The 21532-nt window shown below is 55.8% G+C and overlaps 1 protein-coding gene across 4 annotated transcripts in view; it reads right to left on the bottom strand.

Annotated features, from left to right (window-relative positions):
* The window catches only part of LIG1 (DNA ligase 1), a 44613-nt gene extending 23259 nt beyond the window's left edge, over positions 1-21354 (bottom strand). The window contains exons 1-11 of one of the 4 annotated variants that reach the window (XM_078439597.2): positions 21271-21354; positions 16005-16079; positions 13942-14025; positions 13153-13288; positions 10381-10507; positions 7873-7965; positions 6002-6103; positions 4981-5100; positions 4712-4787; positions 1078-1158; positions 811-867 (exon numbers count right to left, since the gene is read on the bottom strand). In XM_078439597.2, the coding sequence (XP_078295723.2) occupies positions 811-867; positions 1078-1158; positions 4712-4787; positions 4981-5100; positions 6002-6103; positions 7873-7965; positions 10381-10507; positions 13153-13288; positions 13942-14025; positions 16005-16021 (893 nt within the window). In that variant the 5' untranslated portion in view covers positions 16022-16079; positions 21271-21354. The remainder of the gene's footprint in view (positions 1-810; positions 868-1077; positions 1159-4711; positions 4788-4980; positions 5101-6001; positions 6104-7872; positions 7966-10380; positions 10508-13152; positions 13289-13941; positions 14026-16004; positions 16080-21270) is intronic. The other 3 variants (XM_078439599.2, XM_078439598.2, XM_078439600.2) reach the window with 3 other exon arrangements.
* Positions 21355-21532: the final 178 nt, after the last annotated feature.

Genomic DNA, 21532 nt, shown 5'->3' with positions numbered 1-21532 from the left:
GCCGAAGCTCAGAGAGGTCAGGCCACCCGCCCACGGTCACACAGCCAGGAAGCAGCCGGGACGGGGCCCACTCCCAGACCTGTCTGCGCCCGGGGCTGGGCACTGGCTCCGCTGCCCACAGGTCTGGCCTTCCTGGCCCTTCCCGCACCCTCTGGGCCCCAGAGGAGGCGCCTCCCGTGTTCACAAAGACACACGCTGAAGCACTGGGAACAGCCTAAACACTCCGCGATGTACGAAAATGAAAGAATCCCACAGCGCGGTTAAAAGGGGTGAGACCTACTTAAAGCAACATGGAAAGATCCGGAAACAATGCTGATGGAGCATCAGGGACCAGAATGAGGTGGGCCCCCTGACAACACCGATTGAATACACAGGGATGGGGGGGTGGGGCGCAGGACGGGGTGGAACGGGGACCAGGTCCAGGCAGCCCAGGGCCCCAGGGGCCCTTGCAGCGCTCACTGGGAGTGGGGTTCTCGCTGTACCCAACACCCGGACCTCCTCACGGTAAGGGCGAGGAAATCAGCCGGGCTGCGGCGACTTCTCACCAAATGCGGGTAGACGGAGCTCACGTCATAGGGAGGAGGCGGTGTCCCCACCCCAGGGATCGGGGTTCTCTCCCCTAGCACGTCCCGTTCTGATCAACAGAAACAGACAGAAGCACGGGGCAGGGGCCTTCCGAGCCTGGGGCCCAAGAGGCCTCGCAGCTGCTCCCAGGGCCATGGCCATGAGAGGGAGGGAGGGTGAAGGGACCAGGCAGCAGGAGGCGTCCCTCCCCCCCCCCCCCCCCCACAGGGGGGTCCGACAGATTACCGAGCAGAAACCTCCTCAATCTTCTCAAATGTCCGGGCCACAGCCAGGTAAGGGACCCTGGGGGAGGAAGAGAGATACGGGGCAGTGCATACAACCCACGCCGTCCATCGTCTGTCCACCTGCCTCCCCACGCTTTCCACGCTGCTGCCTGTGTCCCCTGAACGTGGACACGAGGGACGTGGCAGTTCCCTCCAACGGAGGCCTCCAGGGAGAGGCACCCGGCGACAGGGGCGCGAGGAAGGCAGTCGGGGGCGGGAGAAGCCTCACTTCTGGCCCGGCTTCCAGCAGGCGTCGTCAACGGGATGGTAGTTGTTCTTGGCCGGATTGTAGCCGGGGGGGTCCAGGGGTCTGTGGAGGCAAAGGGGAGATCAGACACCTGGGGCAAAGCAGAGCCGCCCCTTCGACTGACACTTTCTGGAGCACCTGCTGTGCACCCGACACCGTCCGAGGCACGAGGGCACACAAAGGAACGAAAACGAAGTTGGTGAGCCTGGAGCTTCCACTCTAGTGGGAGAGTCAGCGGCAACGAGACAAAACAAAACACAGAAGCAAACGATTTCGATATTAAGAAACATTTAAAACCAAGTGGTGGGGGGGGGGGCACAGTGGGATAGAAGGTGCTAGATCTGAGGAAGAGGTGGGGCAGGAGATGTTTGGGCAGAATAACCTGAGGCGTGAGCAGACTGGGTATCGGGGAGAAGAGCACTCCAGGCACGGCAACAGCCAGTGCAAAGGCCCTGAGGTAGACACGCACGTGACACGTTTAAGGAATGGAAAAGGGGTCAGCGTGGCTGGGGGGGGGGGGGGTGGCCAGCATGATCTGGCTGCTTTTTACAGTCCATTCTAAGAGGCTAGGGACCCCTCGGGTTTCCCAACCAACGTCTCCCTTACTTTCTCTGGATGGAACAGCAGGAAAAGGGTGCCGTCTCTGGGTGCCGCAAAGGGCCAGGCACTGTGCTCAGAGCACTGCCTCTGTTCGCAATGAGCCCCACCGGGGACTCTTGTAACCCTGTTTCCCAGATACTTGTAGGTGGGAGTAGCTCCAGCCGACGCAGGGTCGTATGACAAGCAGCGCAGCCCCAGAGATGGCGTTCCAAACCTCCCCGTTCTAAATGCCTCCGGAAATGCCTCACACTGACTCTGCCAGAGCCGCTCGCGTCCAGACTGTGCAGTCAGACCCATCTGGGTTCCCGTCCCCGTTCCCTCCCCGAGCAGCCGCGTCACCCTGAGAGAGCAGTTTCCTCTCTCTGAACCATGGTGCCCTCGCCTGTACCACGGAGCTCCCAAGAGTCCCCCCCATCACACGTTGTCGTGAGGGTTAAGAAATTACGGTGAAGGGGGGCTGAGCGTCCGACTTCGGCTCAGGTCATGATCTCACGGTTTGTGAGTTCGAACCCCGTCCGTCTGTGCTGACCGCTCGGAGCCTGGAGCCTGCTTCGGATTCTGTGTCTCCCTCGCTCTCTGCCCCTCCCCCGCTCATGCCCTGTCTCTCTCTGTCTCTCAAAAGTAAATAAATAAATGTAAAAAAAAAATTAAAAAAAAAAAAAAAGGAATTATGGTGAGGGGCGCCCCCTCCTTGGTGCACTCTATGGGGAGCTTTTTAAAAAAGTTTTAGTTAATTAATTAATTTATTTTGAGAGAGAGAGAGTGTGTGTGTGTGTGTGTGTGCGTGTGGGAGGGGCAGAGAGAGGGAGAGAACCCAAAGCACAGAGCCCAATGCGGGGCTCGAACCCATGAAACGCGAGATCACGACCTGAGCCGAAATCAAGAGTCACATACCTAACTGACGGACCCACCCAGGCGCCCCTGTGGGGAGCGTTTTTAAAATGACCCGGACTCCCCAGCCTCAGGCCCGTATCTACCTCAAAACTGGGGAGGCACAAGAGGGTGGGAGAGAAGACTCGGGGAATTTTTCCAGCTCTTGCGCGGACTCTGATGCACAGACGGGCCTGTGCGGCTGAGCCGGACGGGGCGTGCGTGGGGGCTCCTCAGGGGAAGCATTTCCTAGGTGGTGGTCGTCCGGTCGACCGTACGGTTCGTATGAGAGACAGCACAGCAGTTAAGAAATTCTACAGCCAGGCCGCCTGGTTCAAATCTCAGCGCGCGGGCCTCCCTCCCCACCCGTGACCTACGCGAGGCACCGACGATAAATGAATACTAACGGGAACAATAGTAGCAGCTACAGCCTGCCGAGCTTGGCAGTGGCCAGGCCCTAGCCAAACGTTTCCAACCCTCGGGAGGAAACTGGCACAGAAAGGCTAAGGCACTTCCCCAAGGTCACACAGCTGGCCAAGGAGGAGCTGGGACTTCTCACCACTCCACGATACCGTCCTGCCTTCAGGCCTCACCTTCCTCGTCTGTGAAATGGGGATACCGACAGAGCCTATGCACAGTGACTGCTGGATGAAAGCGAGTGTGGTCACCGGTATCTCCCCATTTCCAAGGTGAGAAAAACTGGACGTCCCGAACGTTTGTCTGTCTCCTGGAGGCAGCCATCGGAGACGGACGAGTAATCGGGCTTGGAATGGAGTCGGAAGAATGATCTCGGTATCACGTGAAATAGGTAACAGGACGGGGGCGCCAGGGTGGCTCAGTCGGTTAAGAGTCCGACTCTTGGTTTCGGCTCAGGTCAGGAGCTCATGGTTCGTGGGCTCGAGCCCCTGCATCTGGCACCACGCAGAGCCTGCTTGGGATTCTCTCTTTCCCTCTCTCGATGCCCCTCCCCACCCCCCCACCCCCCCACACATATGCTTTCTCTCTCTCAAAATAAACTTTAGGGAAGACAAAACCAACCAGGATACAAAGCCTTGTAGGCAGTAGGCCACCGATTTCGTCAGAGAAACTTTTTTCTGGACGCATAAGCACACGCACGTACCCAGAAGGCCAGACGGGCCAGAACTGAGGAGGAGCACGCCCAGGATTCAGGGGGACCCAAGTCCTAGGCCCGGCCCTACCCCCGTCTTCCTGTGTGACCCAGGGAAGCTAACGCAGCCTCTCTGGGCTAATGGTTCCAATGCCTGTAACATGGCTAAAATGCCCTTTTTTGCCACAAGAGTGCTGCAAAATGAAATGCAACAGCGTAAAAGAAACCTTTAGCGCTCTACCCGACGCACAGTAGGTGTTCAAGAGGAGCCAGCGTTCCCATAGCGATGTCGCGTGCTGAAACGGTGCCCTTTACTCCCGCCAACAACGTCTCAACTGGGGCACAAAACTGACGGTAAGACTCCCCAAAACATTTTTAGCGGAATAGTTCACCGGACAGAGGCTGCGTGGCTCCGTCGGTTGAACGCCCGACTCCTGACTTCCGCCCGGGTCGGGATCTCGCAGTTTGGGAGATCGAGCCCCCATCCGGCTCTGCGTTGGCAAGCGCGGAGCCTGCCTGGGATTCTCTCTCTCCCTCTGTCTCTGCCCCTCCCTTGGTCGTGCACGCCTGTGCGTGCACTCTCTCAAAATCGACAAATAAACTTTAAAAAAAAAAAAAAAGAATTAACTGTAATCACAGCTTTTCAAAAAATTCTTTGCGTGCTTTTTTTTTTATTTTATTTTATTTTTGAGAGAGAGAGGGAGAGAGAGAGAGACAGGGTGCGAGCGGGGAGGGGCAGAGAGAGAGAGAGAGGGAGACACAGAATCCAAAGCGGGCTCCAGGCTCTGAGCTGTCAGCGCAGAGCCCGACGCGGGGCTCGAACCCACGCACTGCGAGATCGTGACCGGAGCCAAAGTCGGACGCCCAAACCGGCGGAGTCCTTCAGGCCCTACCGTAATCACAGATTTTTAAAGCTAAGAGAATTTTTGGTGATTATCGGTCTCGTCTTTACAGGGATAAAATCAAGAGAATTCGGACCCACTGCGCTACCCCCTTTAATGCCCTGTCCTCGCTACTCGACAGTCGATATCAACTCACCCTTTGGCCTCCTCCTTTCTAGGGGCGCCAGGTCCCTCTTCTTTCCCTTCTTTCTTGGTCGCCGGCTTCCGGGGAGCTGGGAATGAAGTCAGGAAACTGTGGGCCCTTCCTCCTGAGAGCCCCCACTGCCCAACTCCTCTCGGCCCATCAGGCCAGGAGAGAGGGGTCAGGCCTTCCGTAGGGCAGGGGTAGGGCAGGGCGTGCTCCGGAGAAAGGCCCACCGGCCTCCTCCCCGCGCGGCTGGGAGCTGATGGGTGGGAGACACTCACCGAAGAAACTGCTGACTGTCTTGGGAGCTCTGGGGGGAGGCTTAGCCTGGTCCCCCTCCCGTGCTTCCTGCTTTCTGGCCACCTCAGGCTCTGAGGTGCTGTCTGTCGGGGGCTCGGCTGCTAAAGCGAGACACAGGGTCAGCTGGAGACGCCAACATCCAACCCGAAACTTCATTTGTAACCCCAGGTCATTCTGACGCCCCAGGTGGAAAACGGCCCCTGTTCTGCCCCTTTTCTCTCCGCGCGTAAGTTTTGAGCCTCTTGGGCCTGAAGCTTTTGCGTCAAGTACTAAGGGTTCTGCTCGGCATCTGGCCTGAAACTGGAGACGTTACACGAACGGCGGTAAAAAGAAATCTCAGCACGATTAGAAGAAAACACTCCCGCTTCTCCTGCCGTTGCAGCAAATCGGATGCAATTTGTATCCTCAAAATGCGCCCATGGTGTCCTTTCTCACACAGGAGTCTCACGGACGCCCAGCTGTGGGCTTGTGCTCTGGCCTGTGAGGGTAACTATACTGTCTAACTTCATAAATTCCCGCTCAGTTAGCAGCACTTAGTACCTGTGATTTCGCAGAGATACAAGTATCTTATTGGAGGACGCCCAGCTCTTTTTTCTTTACCCACACACACAGGGGGGAAATTATAACCGTAAGAACGGTAATAAAACTTACGGCTCCCCTAGAATTTGCATCTTTTTTAATGTTTATTCATATTTGAAAGACAGAGCACGAGCAGGGGTGGGGCGGAGAGAGAGGGGGACACAGAATCTAAAGCAGGCTCCAGGCTCTGAGCCGTCAACACAGAGCCCGACACGGGGCTCGAACTCACGAACCGCGAGATCGTGACCTGAGCCGAAGTCGGACGCTCAACCGACCGAGCCACCCAGGTGCCCCTCCTAGAATTTGCATTTAAACAACACATTTGAGGAGCTATGTCGTGTTGAAAATTAACTGGCCTCCGAAGACATCCGACCCAAAGCCAGAGAGCCGGGGCGGGCTGGAGGCAGAGGACCGGAAACTCACGGGAGGTCTCTAAGTGCTCAGCGGGCGTCGTGGGCCGGTCCCCTTCTGCTTCCTCCTTTTGGGCCAATTCAGGCTCTGTGAGGCTTTCTGTTGGGGTCTCTGCTTTGGATAACAGACAGAAAAGTCAGATGGCAAAAAAGAATCACTCTGACTCCCCCAAGACATTTCAAGTCCCGAGACGGTCAGCCCCCGGCTACTCCTATGTGCCAGTCAAGTATATCTGTAAAGTGATAGGAGGTGTGACAGTCCGTTCTTGGTCAGCCCCAAGCACGGCGGGACCCTCAACACAATCCAAACCCTGTGTTCCTTTGCCTGGGCAACCAGACCTGGACACAGTCAGTGCCGTCTTAGCAACTTTTAGAATTATTCACCGCAAAATACAACCAGAAAGAGTCCCAAACGCATGTGATAACCTGATATGGGTAAAAAGTAAAAATTTTTTAAACTGATGGGGCGCCTGGGTGGCTCAGTCGGTTGAGCGACCGACTTCGGCTCAGGTCACGATCTCAGGGTTTGCGAGTTTGAGCCCCGTGTCGGGCTCTGCGCGGACAGCTCAGAGCCTGGAGTCTGCTTCAGATTCTGGGTCTCCCTCTCTCTCTCTCTGCCCCTCCCCCTCTCATGCTCTGTGTCTGTCTCAGAAATAAATGATTAAAAAAAAAAAAAAAAAAGCATGTGAACTTGAGAAAAACGTGCCTTAGTATCAAGAAGCTACCCGCCCTCCCGTGACCCCACGCACTAATGCTGGCTAAAAACGCACAATTCACAGTACGAATGGATACCGACTAAAAATGGCCAACAGGAAGTCACGTGTGCCCAGGGGAAGTTGAGCCTAACAAACACTGGCAGTGGCAAAGGCTATAACTGGTAGAATCTCACACGGGCCCCCAAATGACCAATGGATCAGATCTTTACGGTGGCATTTCCTCCCCCCCATTTCATATGCACAGAGCTGCAAGTCCCCCCCCCCCCCCCACAAGGTAGGATCGTTTAAGGTTCCAAGGGGAAATGGCGACATCTGGTGGACACTACAGGAACTACTAGCTCGAGGTATCAGATTCCAGTATCCTTTGACCTCTATCCTTGGATTACCTTTCTGCAAAGCTGGGCTTTCATTGGTGGCCGTGGTAAAAAAAACAAAAAACAAAAAAAACAAAAAAAAAACCCCAACAACAACAAAAAAAACAAAAAACAAAAAACTTTGCACAAAAATCAATGTGGAACAGGAAACCAGAGGGGCAGTCTTCAATCAGATTCCACAGTTTGAGAGATTGTGCAGAGGCCAGGAGACATCCTATTTAGTCACTGATCGTGACTAAGGACGGACCAAAAAAATAACTGCTTTCCCTTTCGATGTGCGCGCACCATTTTCTCCAACGCCCAGGTTTCTAGAACATAAACAGTCGTCTGGACGTAACTACTTAACGGACGGAGCCACTGAGGTCGTGGCCTGGTTGGGGAGGGGGGGGGGCGGGTGGGGCCAGAAAAAAAAAATCACTGAGACACTAAGGGCGCTGTGAGAGGCTGGGGATCTCTGCTTCCTGATAAAATCTCTCAGGCAAAAGACGTGATAGAGAGGAAACGATTTTCCATCCAAACAAACAGAAGATAAAAATGGGCCAAACTGTGTACGAATTAACACTAAATTGCAGCGGCCCAAAGAATGGATTTCAAAACGTTTTCACAACAGCGACGCCTAGGCTGGGGGGGGGGGGGGGGTGGTGAGTGGGTTCTGACAGCCACATCTGGATCCAGGGACACAGGCATCAAATCGGGGATCCTAACACCCTGTCCCATCGGAGAGGCCCCCACCCTTCCAGATTCCCGCCATATACACACTCTCTCCCTCTCTCTCCCTCCTCCTGGTGACTCACCTTCTTCCTTCTTCCTCTTTGCCTCTCTGTCCTCATCCTCGTTCTGTTCTTCCAGGATATCCTGAATCGGCCGTTTAGGAAGCTGCTTCCGAGCTGGGAAGGCAAAGGGCACGGTAGGGCTGACCTCGCTGGCCTGTCTGCCCCCCTCCCCAGTGAGCTCAGGCCCATCAGTGATGGGGGCCCCTGGAGAAGTCTCTGGGACCCCCCCCTTCTGCCCCGAGGCCGGCCTCATCCTTCAAGCTGTGCTGCCTCCTGGCTGTGTGACCCCGGAGCAAGTTACTTAATTTCTCTGTGCCTCGCTCGTCCGCCTGTGCAGAGTGAAAACAACCCCCAAAAGTTAGTGACGCGGTGATGCGCTCGGCTCAGGACCCAGGGAGGACTCTAGCAGACCCCCTCAGTGCCCTGCCTGCACCCCTAAGACCTGACCATCAGTGCGTGTCCCGGATGGCTCTTCCGGGGCCTCAGACGTCTGCGAGAGGCCAGGAAGCAACGGGTCCCGCGACGGGCCCTCGCTAGTGACTCACGTAAACCGAAGGAGCCACCATGAACGCCCATCTTCTCCCGGCTGGGCCGCCTTCCCTGAATCCCTCACGGTCTGCGTTCTCTGTGCTTCCCAAAACAAACGACTCGCATTTGCACTCTTGTTCTGGAACTTCTGAGGCCGCTTCTGGAAGACCCCAAGCGGATGCTCAAGCACGGTGAGGAATTCACCGAAAAGGCAACTGCAGTCTTTTTTATCGCCATCTGTCACCTTCTCCCCGGCCTCCTGGACCCGGTGGCTCCTGCGCATGGCCGCAGAGGGACCTGCTCTCAGCCGCGGCCGGCACGGTCCTCCTCCTCGCTCAGAAAGCCGCCCGTGTCTCCCCACCAGCCATCGCAGGATAGAGTCTTTGGATGTGGGCCCCTGTCCTACCTCAGCTCTCTTCAGCTGACCTTCTAACTCCTCCCACGCCACATAACCCTTTCTCCACCCCCCCCCCACCCCCCCCACCCCCCCCACCGAACTGCTGCTGTTCCCAGACACGCCACGCTGTGTCACAACTCCGGGCCCTGGCACGTGCTGCTGCTCGGTGGCCCTCTGGGGCAAAGTTCGGAGGTCATTACCTCTAAAAAGAATTCTCCAACCCCCCTCCCCCCAACCCAGGGCCAATCTCAGCGTCAGCCCTGAGCCACTCAGCTGTGTCGTCATGACCTCCCCCTCCCGCAGCCCTCCCGTGGCGCCCCAGCACCCCCAGGACGGGCCCCGGGCCCTTGGCCCAGCACGTGCGGGCCTCCGCGAGCCAGCCCCGCTCTCCTGTCTCCCCGCGCACTGCCTTCAAGGTCTCCCTGCTCCCCGAAGTGCGTTTCATTCTCCAGAAACATTCCAGGGTGTGCGATTCCCCGAGCACCCTCCCGAGGCCTCCGTACAGGCTGCTCTTGGCCGCATCGCGCAGTCAGCACCAATCCCTTTCCAAGGCTCAGCTCAAGGGGTCACAACCCCCGCGCTGGCTCAGTTCTGAGCTCCCACGTACATACAGTGCCCTATTCCCACCGCTATTGTTTTTCTTTCTTTTTTTTTTTTCCCGTTAAAAAAAAAATTGGGATGGAGCCTGGGTGGCTCAGTCGGTTGGGCAACTGACTTCGGCTCAGGTCACGATCTCGCGGTTCATGATTCGAGCCCCGCGTCGGGCTCGCTGCTATCAGCACACAGCCTGCTTCAGATCCTCTGTCCCCCTGCCCCCAACCTGCCCCTCCCCCGCTCGTGCTCACTCTCTCTCTCAAAAATAAAAACAAACATAAAATTGTTTACAGCTTTTGTACGCGAGTGTAATTAACATACAGTCTGTTAGTTTCATGTGTCACACCTGCGACACCCGTCGCCTGCCATCACACGAGGGTCTCTCACCTGTGCTCCCCCTGTACGAGACCTTCCTGATCCCTCAGGGGACACAGCTGCCCCTCCACAGGCCGGCTTCCCATGGACCTTCTCCAGTGTCCCTGCTCGGCGTCCCCAACCCTGTGCGCTGAGCTCCAGCACGCCAGGGCATCGGCGCCCTGAAGGGCCTTCCCGCTGCCTCCTTCCGTTAAGTCTCTTCCCTCCCCGTTCCCTGCTTGTTTTTCCTTGTCCTTCATGGCTTGGCTTGGGGAATCTCTCCTCCACAAGCCTCCCTTGCGTCGTGGCCCCGGCCCCGTGCCCCCGCCGTGAGCTGCGCTGCCTCCACGATGGCACGTAACCACGGTTAGAATAACCAACACTTCCTGAGCCCTCACTACGGGCCAGGCCCAATTCCAAGCACTTTACGCCTATTTCCTCTTAATCTCTGGTCATCTCTGTCCTACAGATAAAGCAATTGACGCTCAGAGAAGGTAAGTCATTTACCCGAGGTCACACAGCCAGCGGATGGTGAAGCCATGCTCTCAACCACAACATTAAGATCAGAGCTGGGATGAGGGTGGCCGCCTGGTGCAGAAACCCTCGCGTGCACAAAGAGGAGCCACGGAAGGGGCATCCTTCCTGTGTGTCCTTACCTGTGCGCCGCTTCGGGATCCCCGTTGGGGAGAGGCCCGCAGGAGAGGTGTTGGAGAGGGGAGGGCTGCCCTCGGGAAATGTGACAGGGCTGGGAGGGGAGACCTGTGGAGAGCCTGGGGCCGGCTTCTGGAAGGCAAAAGAAAGAGCAATTCTACAGTGAGGGGAGGAATAGGGGCCACCTCCTCGTCGAGGGTTCAGTCCCAGTTCAGGCCTCCTCCTCTCTTACCTGGGCCTCACTCCACCCTCCTGTGAAATTTCATGGTACCAGACTCTCCCCATCACGGACACTAATTTTTCTAAATGGACTCTTTCTTTCTCAAGTAGCAGAACTTTTGACTTTTAGCTAGGCATATGATGGCCCAACTAAAAACCCCATTTCCCAGCCTTCCTTGCAGCTAGTGTGGTCAGGAGTGTGAGAACCTCACTTCCCAGCCTCCCTTGCGGCTAGGTCTGGTCAGGAGTCTGAGAACTACACTTCCCAGCCTCCCTTGCGGCTAGGTATGGCCAGGAGTGTGAGAACCTCACTTCCCAGCCTCCCTTGCAGCTAGGTCTGGTCAGGAGTCTGAGAACCACACTTCCCAGTCTCCCTTGCAGCTAGGTCTGGTCAGGAGTGTGAGAACCTCACTTCCCAGCCTCCCTAGCAGCTAGGTCTGGTCAGGAGTGTGAGAACCTCACTTCCCAGCCTCCCTTGCGGCTAGGTCTGGTCAGGAGTCTGAGAACCACACTTCCCAGTCTCCCTTGCGGCTAGGTCTGGTCAGGAGTGTGAGAACCTCACTTCCCAGCCTCCCTTGCGGCTAGGTCTGGTCAGGAGCGTGAGAACCTGACTTCCCAGCCTCCCTTGCGGCTAGGTCTGGTCAGGAGCGTGAGAACCTCACTTCCCAGCCTCCCTTGCGGCTAGGTCTCGTCAGGAGCGTGAGAACCTCACTTCCCAGCCTCCCTTGCGGCTAGGTCTGGTCAGGAGTGTGAGAACCTCACTTCTCAGCCTCCCTTGCAGCTAGGTCTGGTCAGGAGTCTGAGAACCACACTTCCCAGTCTCCCTTGCAGCTACGTCTGGTCAGGAGTGTGAGAACCTCACTTCCCAGTCTCCCTTGCAGCTAGGTCTGGTCAGGAGTGTGAGAACCTCACTTCCCAGCCTCCCTTGCAGCTAGGTCTGGTCAGGAGTGTGAGAACCTCACTTCTCAGCCTCCCTTGCAGCTAGGTCTGGTCAGGAGTCTGAGAACCACACTTCCCAGCCTCCCTTGCGGCTAGGTGTGGCCAGGAGTCTGAGAACTACACTTCCCAGCCTCCCTTGCAGCTAGGTGTGGCCAGGAGCCTCACTTCTACACAAGGCAACATAAGGGAAAATGATGCACACTTCCCAAGGAATGTCTTGCCCTTCTCACCGGCTGAATATCAACATTCACTGGGACAAGAGCATCCAGGGATAAAAATAATGGTATAGACGCAGCCCGGGTCTTCGACACGGGGAGACTGGCACACTCATCCTGGCCTTTCTGTGCTCGTTAGAAAGAAATTCCTACCTCGTATCTTGGTTTCAAGTGCTACCCTACTCCTCTTACAGGGCCCCCTGCCAGTTATTAAGTGATCGCCCCTCAGCTCTCGGCCTACCCTGTCCCCTCTCCCTCACGACGCGGGGACTCTGAGAACCCCCTTCCCACTCTGCTGTGACGCCGCGCATCACGTGGTCCCGGAACGGGGCCCGCGCCAGCTGGATCCAACTTACGGTGTTTCCGACGCTCGCGGGGCCTGCGACGCGACGCCCCACAGACACCGGCCCCCTCCGCCCGGTGCCCCTTCCTCAAAGATCTGACCAGGCCTTCAGGGCACCACCTGCAAGCTCAGAGACCCCGGCACCCGCCAGCCAGCGTCTGAAGGTCTGAACTTCGGCTCTCCGCTTCCAGGCGTGGGGGCTGCCTCCTGCGGTGACTACCCCCACGCTGCCTGAAGGAGTTCTCCCTTCCCTTCACCCCTGCGGTCACCCACTCGCAAACCGCATTCCCAGTTGACCATTCTCTGTATTAAACTCTCCGTTCAAATCACTCGCGTGGTCTCCCGCTCCTCTTTGGACCCTCATGGATACGGGCCCCAAAGGAGTGTCGTGAAGGCTGCCAGTGACCCAACACCTCTTCCGTCTCTCTCCTGCTCAGAACTGGTCCAAGGATCCCCAGCAGCCCCAGGGCAAAGTCCAAGCTCCTGAAGGCGCCCCCGCTACTCCCTGGACCCCGTGAATATACTCAGGGATGTGGCAAAGGGCCATTCAGGCCGCAGAGGGAATTAAGATTACTAATCAGCTGCCCATTAAGTGACTTTTTTTTTTTTAACGTTTTATTTTTGAGAGAGAGAGAGAGAGCGAGCGTGAGTCGGGGAGAGGCAGAGACAGAGAGAGACGTTGGATCCGAAGCAGGCTCTGCGCTGACAGCACAGAGCTCCGCGCGGGGCTAGAATTCACGAACCGCGAGATCGCGACCTGAGCCAAAGTCAGTTGCTCAACCGACCGAGCCACCCGGGCGCCCCCCCCTTAAGTGACTTTTAAGCAAGGGAGGGACGGAAGCAAATGTCTTTGGAAAAGATGAAAAGCCCTCTGACCTCCGGAGAGACCGGACATCTATTTTTGAGCCCTTAGTCTGTATCATGCGTTACTCTCAGATCCATATGTGAACAGACCCCTCTTTACACACAAGCCCTGGGGGGCAGGCGCCACCGGGAGCTGATGCGAATTATGGCTCCTCCCAGAAACAGCGGGGAGGCTGGGGGGTGGGGGGGGAACCTACCTGGCCTTTGGAGGGCGTGAGGGCTTCGTCCTCCTCCTCCCCTTCACTGCCCAGGACCCGGGCCGCCTTCCGCCCTGGCCTCTTCACCGGAGAATCGTTCTCAGGCACCTCTCCGTTCCGTTCCTTCAGCGCCACCCTGGAGGGTGGGAAAATGGAGGCGTTCCAGCAGGCAGAGAGGGGGTATACTGCCCTGAACGTTCCAGCGCCTTCCCTAAGTTTCATTCCCTCCCTTTCCTTTCAAGCATTTAACGGGCTTCTTCTGGAGGCCTCCTTCCCTACACTCTTCATCATCCATCCATCTACCACATCCTACGTGCCCACCTCCTGTGATGAGCGATGCTGGGGAGCGGACGGGAGTCCCTGCTGAGAGCAGAGAAGGCCTCCCTTCTTCAGTCACACAAGCCCCTGGGATGTGGCGAAGGCCATGGCCTCTTGGCTAGAGACTATACTTCCCAGCCTCCCCTGCAGCTAGGCGCGGCCCTGTGACGGGTTCTGACCAACAGGATGTAAGGGGTAGGACTGATGCACGCAACCTGCTCCCGACTGCTCGTCCCCATGTTGTCTTACTGCTGGGACTCTCGGACTTGCCAACCGCCTTAACAACCCTGAGGTCCTGAATCCAGCTATGCCTGAAGCCGGACCTACCTTTGGACTTCCCAGTTACCGGAGCCAAAAAAAAAAATTCCTTTTAGGGCTCCAAGACATTCTGAATGGGGCTCGAAACACTTAGAGCCAGGAGGGTCCTGATTGAGAGGAACAAATTCACCACGTCCTAGCCCCGTTACCTACTTTGGAGGTGGCTCTATCTCTCTGCTGGAGGTCTCTTTCTCTGGCTTTTTCGCTTTGCCCTCCTTCTTGGGGTGGAAAAATGACCTAGAGGAACGCAGGAGGAGGGGAAAACGGGAATGAATACAGCACAAATGAGTCCTCGGATCGGTGCCCCGTTCTATCGCTTCTGACGCGGACTGACGTCCCAGCGCGCGACAACTCCCTTCGATAAGGAAAGTGACGGTCAGCCGGGGCGGGGGCGGGGTGACGCTCTGCTTATATTTCCCATCCTGACACCGACAGCCATGACGCATCCCAATTTTCCTTCAACAAGTACCAGCTAAGCACGTCCTAGGTGCCGGGGACCTGGCTGGGCCCCGGGGATTCAGCGGAGACCCAGACACAAAGCCCCCACCCCCGAGGGGTCGACACCCAGTAAAAGAGGCGATATTAAGTCGCTAAATATAAAATGTCAGGAGGCATGAAGTGCTCTTATGAAGACAAACAAGGCAAGGCGTCCCCTCTCCACTTGAGACTGGCTCGCCCGAGTGGCTGGCTTCCGGAGACCGGAGTCCCGAGCAGGGATGGTGGGAACCCATTGGTGCAGGCACCTCGCCCACGCTCTGCCGACCGGGTGAGGGAGGCCAGTGTCACTGGGGATGTCCCGTGCCCCCTACTACAGGGTGATGCCAGGCTGCTGCACTTCACTGCCCGTGACCCCAGTGACAACAACATCGGACAAATTTGGGGACCGTCTGCAGGCATCCTGACAAAGTCGGAGAAACCGTCCCCCAGAGTGACACCAAAGGGAACGGAGGAGGCATGGCAACGAAAGGGAATATGGGACTCCGAAACGCAGCCTGGAACAGAAAAAAGCGTTAAGGGATAAACCTCTGAAATCTGAACACGGCGTGGAGTGTAGTCAACAGTAACGTCCCAGAGCCGGCTCCTTCCTGTGGCCGACGGACCAGGCACACGAGGCGTCAACCGTGGAAACCCGGGGTGCCGTGTGCAATGGTCTCTACAGTCTGCACAGCTGTTCTGTACTTCTGAAACCATTCTAGAAGCACCTGGGTGGCTCCGTCGGTTAAGCGTCCGACTTCGGCTCAGGTCATGATCTCGCGGCTCGTGAGTTCGAGGCCCGCGCCCGGCCCTCTGCTGACAGCGCGGAGCCTGGAGCCTGCTTCGGATGCTGTGTCTCCCTCCCTCTCTGCCCCACCCCGGCTTGTGTTCTCTCTCTCTCTCCCTCTCTCTCTCTCTCTCTCTCTCTCTCGCAGAGTAAAACAAATAAACACTTAAAAAAATAAATAAATAAAAATAAAACCCGTTCCAGAATGGCTGACTTTAAAGCAGCCAGTCAGTCAGCCGATCCAGCCAAGAAACCATCAGACACGCTGTCCGCCCAGGACAGGCTACGCCCAGATTTGTCGTCATGTGAGAAGAACCGAGCCTGTGATCTGTGACCTCCCAGGTCTCCGGGCTGGGGGTCCAGGACTGGGTCAGCCTAGAATCCATCCACTCCTTTTGGGAGGGGCCCCTCCACACTCTCCGACCCCCCTCAGAGTCCCAGTGAGAGAGTTGGGACTGCTGGGTCCAACCGAGCGGTTTCAACTCCACAAGCCGAGGTCTTCCCCTTCTCGTTTCCCCGAGGCCGGCCTGCATCAGGACAGGGTTTCCCAACCTGGGCGCTACTGATGTTTCAGGCCGCCCGTTCTTGGTGGCGGGGGCTGCCCTGTGCACTGTCGTCCAGCAGCGTGCCTGGCCCTTCTCCAGTAGATGCTGATGAGAAGCGCCCCCTCTCTTCCCCCTAGTTATGACGCTGCCGGCTGTTCCCTGGGGGGGCCGAACCACCGACTGCAAAGCACTGGGTCAGCACTTCTGAACCCCGTGGCTCAAAACTCTGGGTCGACACACTCCCTGTCCTACGCATCGTGCTCCCTGTGTTACCTTCTGACTCTTGGAAATTCCAATTTGAAGAGTGACTTGTGTTCTTCCAGGAAAAGGCACAGAAAGAGAGAGAGAAGAGCAGAGACCTTTAGAGAGTGCAGGACAGACAGGGCGGGGTGGGGGAGTTGTTTCCTTACATGATACTCCGCTGCATGGTGACGTCCGAATTCTCTCTCCCCCTTCTCCTCCTCCTCTTCTCCAGCCAGATGTTCCTGAAACAGAAATCCCAATAGTTGGTGAGAATACGGGTCGTGCAGAGACCGAAACACACGGCCCTCCTTCTTTCAGAGAGAAAAAAAACCCCACAAAGTCAGAAACATGAGTTCCTCCACCGAGATGAAACTCCCGTTTTTATGGACCAAAATGACTGGCTGGTGGGATTTATTAGTAAAGATGAAGTTCCGGAGGCACCTTGGGTGGCTCAGTCGGTTACGCATCTGGCTCTTGATTTGGGCTCAGGTGACGATCTCCCGGTCGTGGGATCGAGCCTGCTTAAGATTCTCTGTCTCCTTCTCCCTCTGCCCCTCCCCTGCTCGAACTCTCTTTCTCTCTCAAAACAAAAAAGAAAAAGCTCCAAGTCAGAACAAGATAAGAAGGCTCCTCGACGGAACAGAGCTTTCTTCTTATCTAATATGAACACATACTTAAGACCTACAGTTTGTTGTTGTTGTTTTTTTTCAGTTTCATTTGTTTTTTTTTTTTTGCGGGGGAGTTATGTTTTAAAATCAGGGGGAAAAAAACTGTTTTGAGGTGATTATCTAATATCCGAAACGGCCCTGAAACGTGGAAGTCCGTTAAATTATATCCACTGGCGTATATAAACCAGCCGCTGAGCAGTTTCTAAGGTGTGCCACTAACAGAAACCAGGGGCAAAATATCAGGCAGAGAATACCGATCTCAGAAAGTTCTGTACTGGGGCGCCTGGGGGGCTCAGTCGTTTGAGCGTCTGACTCCTGATCTCAGCTCGGGTCTTGATCTCGGGGTCCTGAGCTCAAGCCCCGTGTTGGGCGTGGAGCCTCCCAACAAAAAAAACAAAAACAAAAACAAAAACAAAAACAAAACAGAGAAGAAAAGAAAGGAAGTTGTGTACTGTACTATTCCATTTACACAACATTCTCCAAATGACAAAACTCAGGATGGAGAAGAGATCGGGGGTTTGTCGGAGCTTAGGGACAAAAGGTGGGGAGCGGCCATAACGGGCAGCACAGTGAGTGCCTTTGTGGAGCTTTTCCACACCCAGACTGTGGTTGTGGTTACACAGATTTACACATGGGTTCAAAATGCACGCGCGCATGCACACACACACACCCCCCCCTGGACAAACTCTGTCGTCTAGTTCCCGGTACCGTCCCATGCCAACTTGCTGGTTTTGATATTGGACTCTGGGTGTATGTCACCCCTGGGGGAAGACAGGGGTACTGGTTTTACAACTTCCTGTAAGTCTATAGAATTCTTTCAGTTAAAAAAAAAAAAAAAAAGGCAGAATGAAGATACTGTCTACCTGCCGATGTAAAAAGAAGTTCTAGGTATATATATAGTTTTAATTTTTTTTGTTTTATTTATTTAAGAGAGAGAGCATGAACAAGGGAGGGGCAGAGAAAGGGACAGAGAGAATCCCAAGCAGGCTCTGTGCTGTCAGCGTGGAGCCGGATGTGGGGCTCGAACTCGTGAATTTTGAGATCATGACCTGAGCCAAGACCAAGAAGTTGGTCGCTCCGCCGACTGAGCCACCCAGACGCCCCAGTATACGTATACATATTTTTAAATGTTTGTTTGTTTGTTTTGAGGTGGGGGAGGGGCAGAGAGAGAAGGAGAGAATTTCCAGCAGGCTCCACACGGTCAGTGCAGAGCCTGACGCGGGACTCAACCCCACAAGCCGTGAGATCGTGACCTGAGCCAAAACCAGAGTCGGACGCTTAACCAACTGAGCCCCCCCCAGGTGTCCCTAGGAATACTTAAGTCACATTTGAAACAATAATAATAAATAAGAAAGAGGCAGAACGGTATACGTAATATGCTCCTAATTTTATAAAACAGGAGAAAATACGATCCTGTTTATTCTTTCGTATTGCTTTTATTTGCCAGATAGAAACTACAGAAGGATAATCAAGAAGCCAACAGGTGTGGCTGGGGGCACCCAAGGCGGCTGGGAGGAAGGGTGGGAACCAGACCTGTCATACCTCTGTCCCGGTGTCATGTGAAACCCTGCGTATCTATTACCTGTTCAATTTCTAGGCCCCATGTAATTATTCAAATGTCATTATCCAGGGGCATCTGGGCGGCTCAGTCGGTTCCGTGTCCAACTGTGACACAGGTCACGATCTCACGGTTCGTCAGTTCGAGCCCCGTGTCGGGCTCTGTGCTGACAGCTCGGAGCCTGGAGCCTGCTTCGGATTCTGTGTCTCCCCGTCTCTCTCTCTGCCCTTCCCCTGCTCACACTCTCAAAATTAAATAAACATTAAGACATATTTAAAAAAAAAAAAAAGAAAAGAAAAAATTGTACTTACCCAGCCTCCCACTCCCTCTGGGAAATGCCCTCCCTGCCCACCCCCCCCCCCAGCAGCCAGGCGCCCTGCCTGGCTCTGAGCACTGGATGAAAGTGATTTTACAAATGAGGCGAGATAAGCAGAGAGGTCGAGTAATTTGCCCAAAGTCACACAGCCTGAGGGGTTGCACAGACCCGAAGACAGGTGTCTGGCTCCGGAGTCCATGTCCTTAACTGCTACCTATTCTTTTTTTTTTTTTCTTAATTTTTTGAACGTTTATTTATTTTTGAGAGAGAGAGCGCAAGCAGGGGAGGGGCAGAGAGAGAGGGAGACACAGAATCCGAAGCAGGCTCCGGGCTCCGAGCTGTCAGCACAGAGCCCGACGCGGGGCTCGAAACTATGAACCGTGAAATCATGACCTGAGCCGAAGTCGGACGCTTAACCGACGGAGCCACCCAGGCCCCCCGAAACCGTGCCGTGTCTTGAGCGCAGTGATCGTCACGTAATTCGACGTGTTTCAAAACCGGCAGAACCATACGCCAAAAAGAGGAAGTTGACTCTACGCAATTTTTTTAATATTAAGGAAAACAAAACCACCACCACCAACTCTTGGAGTTACCAACGACTCAACCTCTTTCTCTCACGCCCAAAACTCATCAACCCGTAAATCCCACTGGCGCCGTCTCCAAAAGATCCCCCACAGTCAACCCCGCTGCCACGAATGCTGTGCTAACCCCTCCCTCTTATCCTTCCCAGTATTTAGCACAACCGGACCTTATAGATTAGAATTTGCCCCACTCTTTAGAGCAGTGCTTCTAACACAATTTTCTGCACGATAGAAACGTTCTGTACCCACGTAGTCCAAAAAGCTCACTCTATCCACATAGGGCTTCAAGCATTTGAAACGCAGCTAGTGGGGCTGAGGAGTTTCTCATTTGTTTCTAATTTAAATTTAAAAATGTACATGTGGCAGGTGCCTGGCGGGGGGGGGGGGGGGGGGGGGGGGCTCAGTCGGTTAAGCATGAGACCCCTGGTGTCGGCTCAGGTAGTGGGTTCGAGACCCCGTGTAGGGCTCTGTGCTGACACTGCAGAATCTGCTTGGGATTCTCTCTCCCTTTCTCGCAGCCCCTCCCCCGATCACTTTCTTGCACACTCTCTCGCAAAACAAATAAATAGATAGATAGAATATTTATATGTGGCTAGTTGCTACTCTATTCAGCAGGGCAGAGCTAAAATGCTGAGTTCCATAAAGGTAAGGATTTTGTCTACTTTGTTCAGATTATGGCCACAGGGCCTAAACCAGTGCCTGGTCCTGAATGCATTGGCCCACACATATGCCTTTATTTAAAAAAATCAGGGTAACAAAAAACATCATTACTGAAGAATTACTAAGCAGGATCTTTCGATCTTTCAAAAACCTGGAAGCCACAGGGCAAGGAGTGAAATATAAAAGGGTCTTTAAACAGTTTAGTCTTTCTCTTCTCGTTAATGAAAGCTCACATCTCCTGACCTGTCTGCTCCCCTGACCACCCCCCCTTCCACCCACGGAAAATATTTTACACCGTTCCCCTAAATCGCTACTCTCTCTCATCCTCTGAGGCTTAGAACAGCTCAACGTCCCCCAAAGACGACTGGGGAAGCTGAGACAGGAGAAGGAAAGTGACTTTTTGCTCAGGGCCACATAGCCAGCCAATGATGGATACCAGGAATGGAGAGTGCCAGCTCCACGAAAGCCTGGGATTATGTTTACAATACCCCAGCCCACTGAATCAGAAATTCTGGGAATGGGGAGGGGGGGGGGGGATCTGCAAGCCTAGCAAACTCCCAGAGAATCCTAACACAAAAGGATATTAAGGAGGTCTCACTTAGACTCCACTGGACTTTCCTTCATGCCTCCCTCAGGCTAACTAACAGGTGAGAGATTCAAATGGGCTGAAATGGGGACGGGGGGGGGGGGGGGGGGGGGCCAAGAAGTGATGTCCTTGATCCCATTCCCTACCGTCTCTCCTCAATGGTTCCCCGCAGCTTTCAGATGCCAGCTCCCCTTTCCAAAGGCTCATCTCTACCAGCCACGTGCGCCCCTGCCTCGCCTTACCCTTCAAGCCGCCCCCTCACCTAAGGTCATCAACATCCTTCTCTCTCGGCTCCCCAGGCTCCTCTGACCTTCCCTCCACCCCTTCGGGCAACAATAAACCCAATACACCTAGACATTTGATTTACTCTCTCCAGGGCCCCCTCCCTTCCCTGGCCTCGGCCAACCCCACCTCAGCTCCGCTCCCTCATCAGGCATCCACAAAGCCAGACCTCTCCTTACACAGAAGCTTCCCGACCCTTCGTCTGCCCTTTGCCTAGACCTGGACCCTTCCACTGATCTCTCTCTCTGCCCCACCTCCGTCCAGCGGGATTCCCTCCCCACTTAAAGCCGACCCCACCTCTCCTGGAACCTTTTCCCTGGCCCCGCCTGCTAGCATCTGGCCCCGCCCAGTAACAAACTTTTCCCCTCCCCCCCTTCCCCACCCCCTTCCAGGTGGGCCCGCCTCCCCGGCCATTCAATCTCCATGGCCCCGCCCACCAAGCATTTCCGCCCCCCCCGCCCCTCCCCTCGAGCGTCTACGACCACGCCCCCCCCCCCGCGGAGGCACCGCCCCTCCAGGCCTCTCCTCAAACCCCGTCCGGTCCTGCGGACTCCGGCCCTCGTCTACCCTCTACCTGGCCCTCTCTCCCCCGCGGACGCCCCCCGCCCCCTCAAGCGACCCGCTGAGGGCGCTCTCCCTTCCCTGCCACGCTCTGGGCCCCCTGAGCATCTCCCACGCCGGCTCCTCTGCAGCCGACCGACCCCGCGGAGCCGTGGGCCCCGAGCGTACGGCACGCGCTACGCCCCCCAGTCTCCCAGCCCCGCGTCGGCAGCCCCACTTGCCTCGCGCCGGCCCCGCGCGCCGCTGTCTCGCGCGTCACACCCGGAACCGCTCGGCGCTCGACTGCGGTCCTCAATTGGCGCCACGGAATTCGCGCGCAGACTGGGGCGGGCGGGGGCGGGGCCGCGCCGGGGGGGCGGGGCCCGGGCGTCGTCCCCTCCGCCGCTGCCGCCCGGGGGACGCTGGGAGTTGTAGTCTCCCCGACCGGAGGCTACTAGGCAAAGGGGTGAAGTGGGGTGAGCCCTCCCGCAGGGCACGACGGGA

Source organism: Panthera onca, chromosome E2, assembly GCF_046562875.1.
Source record: "Panthera onca isolate mPanOnc1 chromosome E2, mPanOnc1 haplotype 2, whole genome shotgun sequence".
NCBI classification, from domain to species: domain Eukaryota; kingdom Metazoa; phylum Chordata; class Mammalia; order Carnivora; family Felidae; genus Panthera; species Panthera onca.
This window is presented reverse-complemented; position numbering and strand designations above follow the sequence as displayed.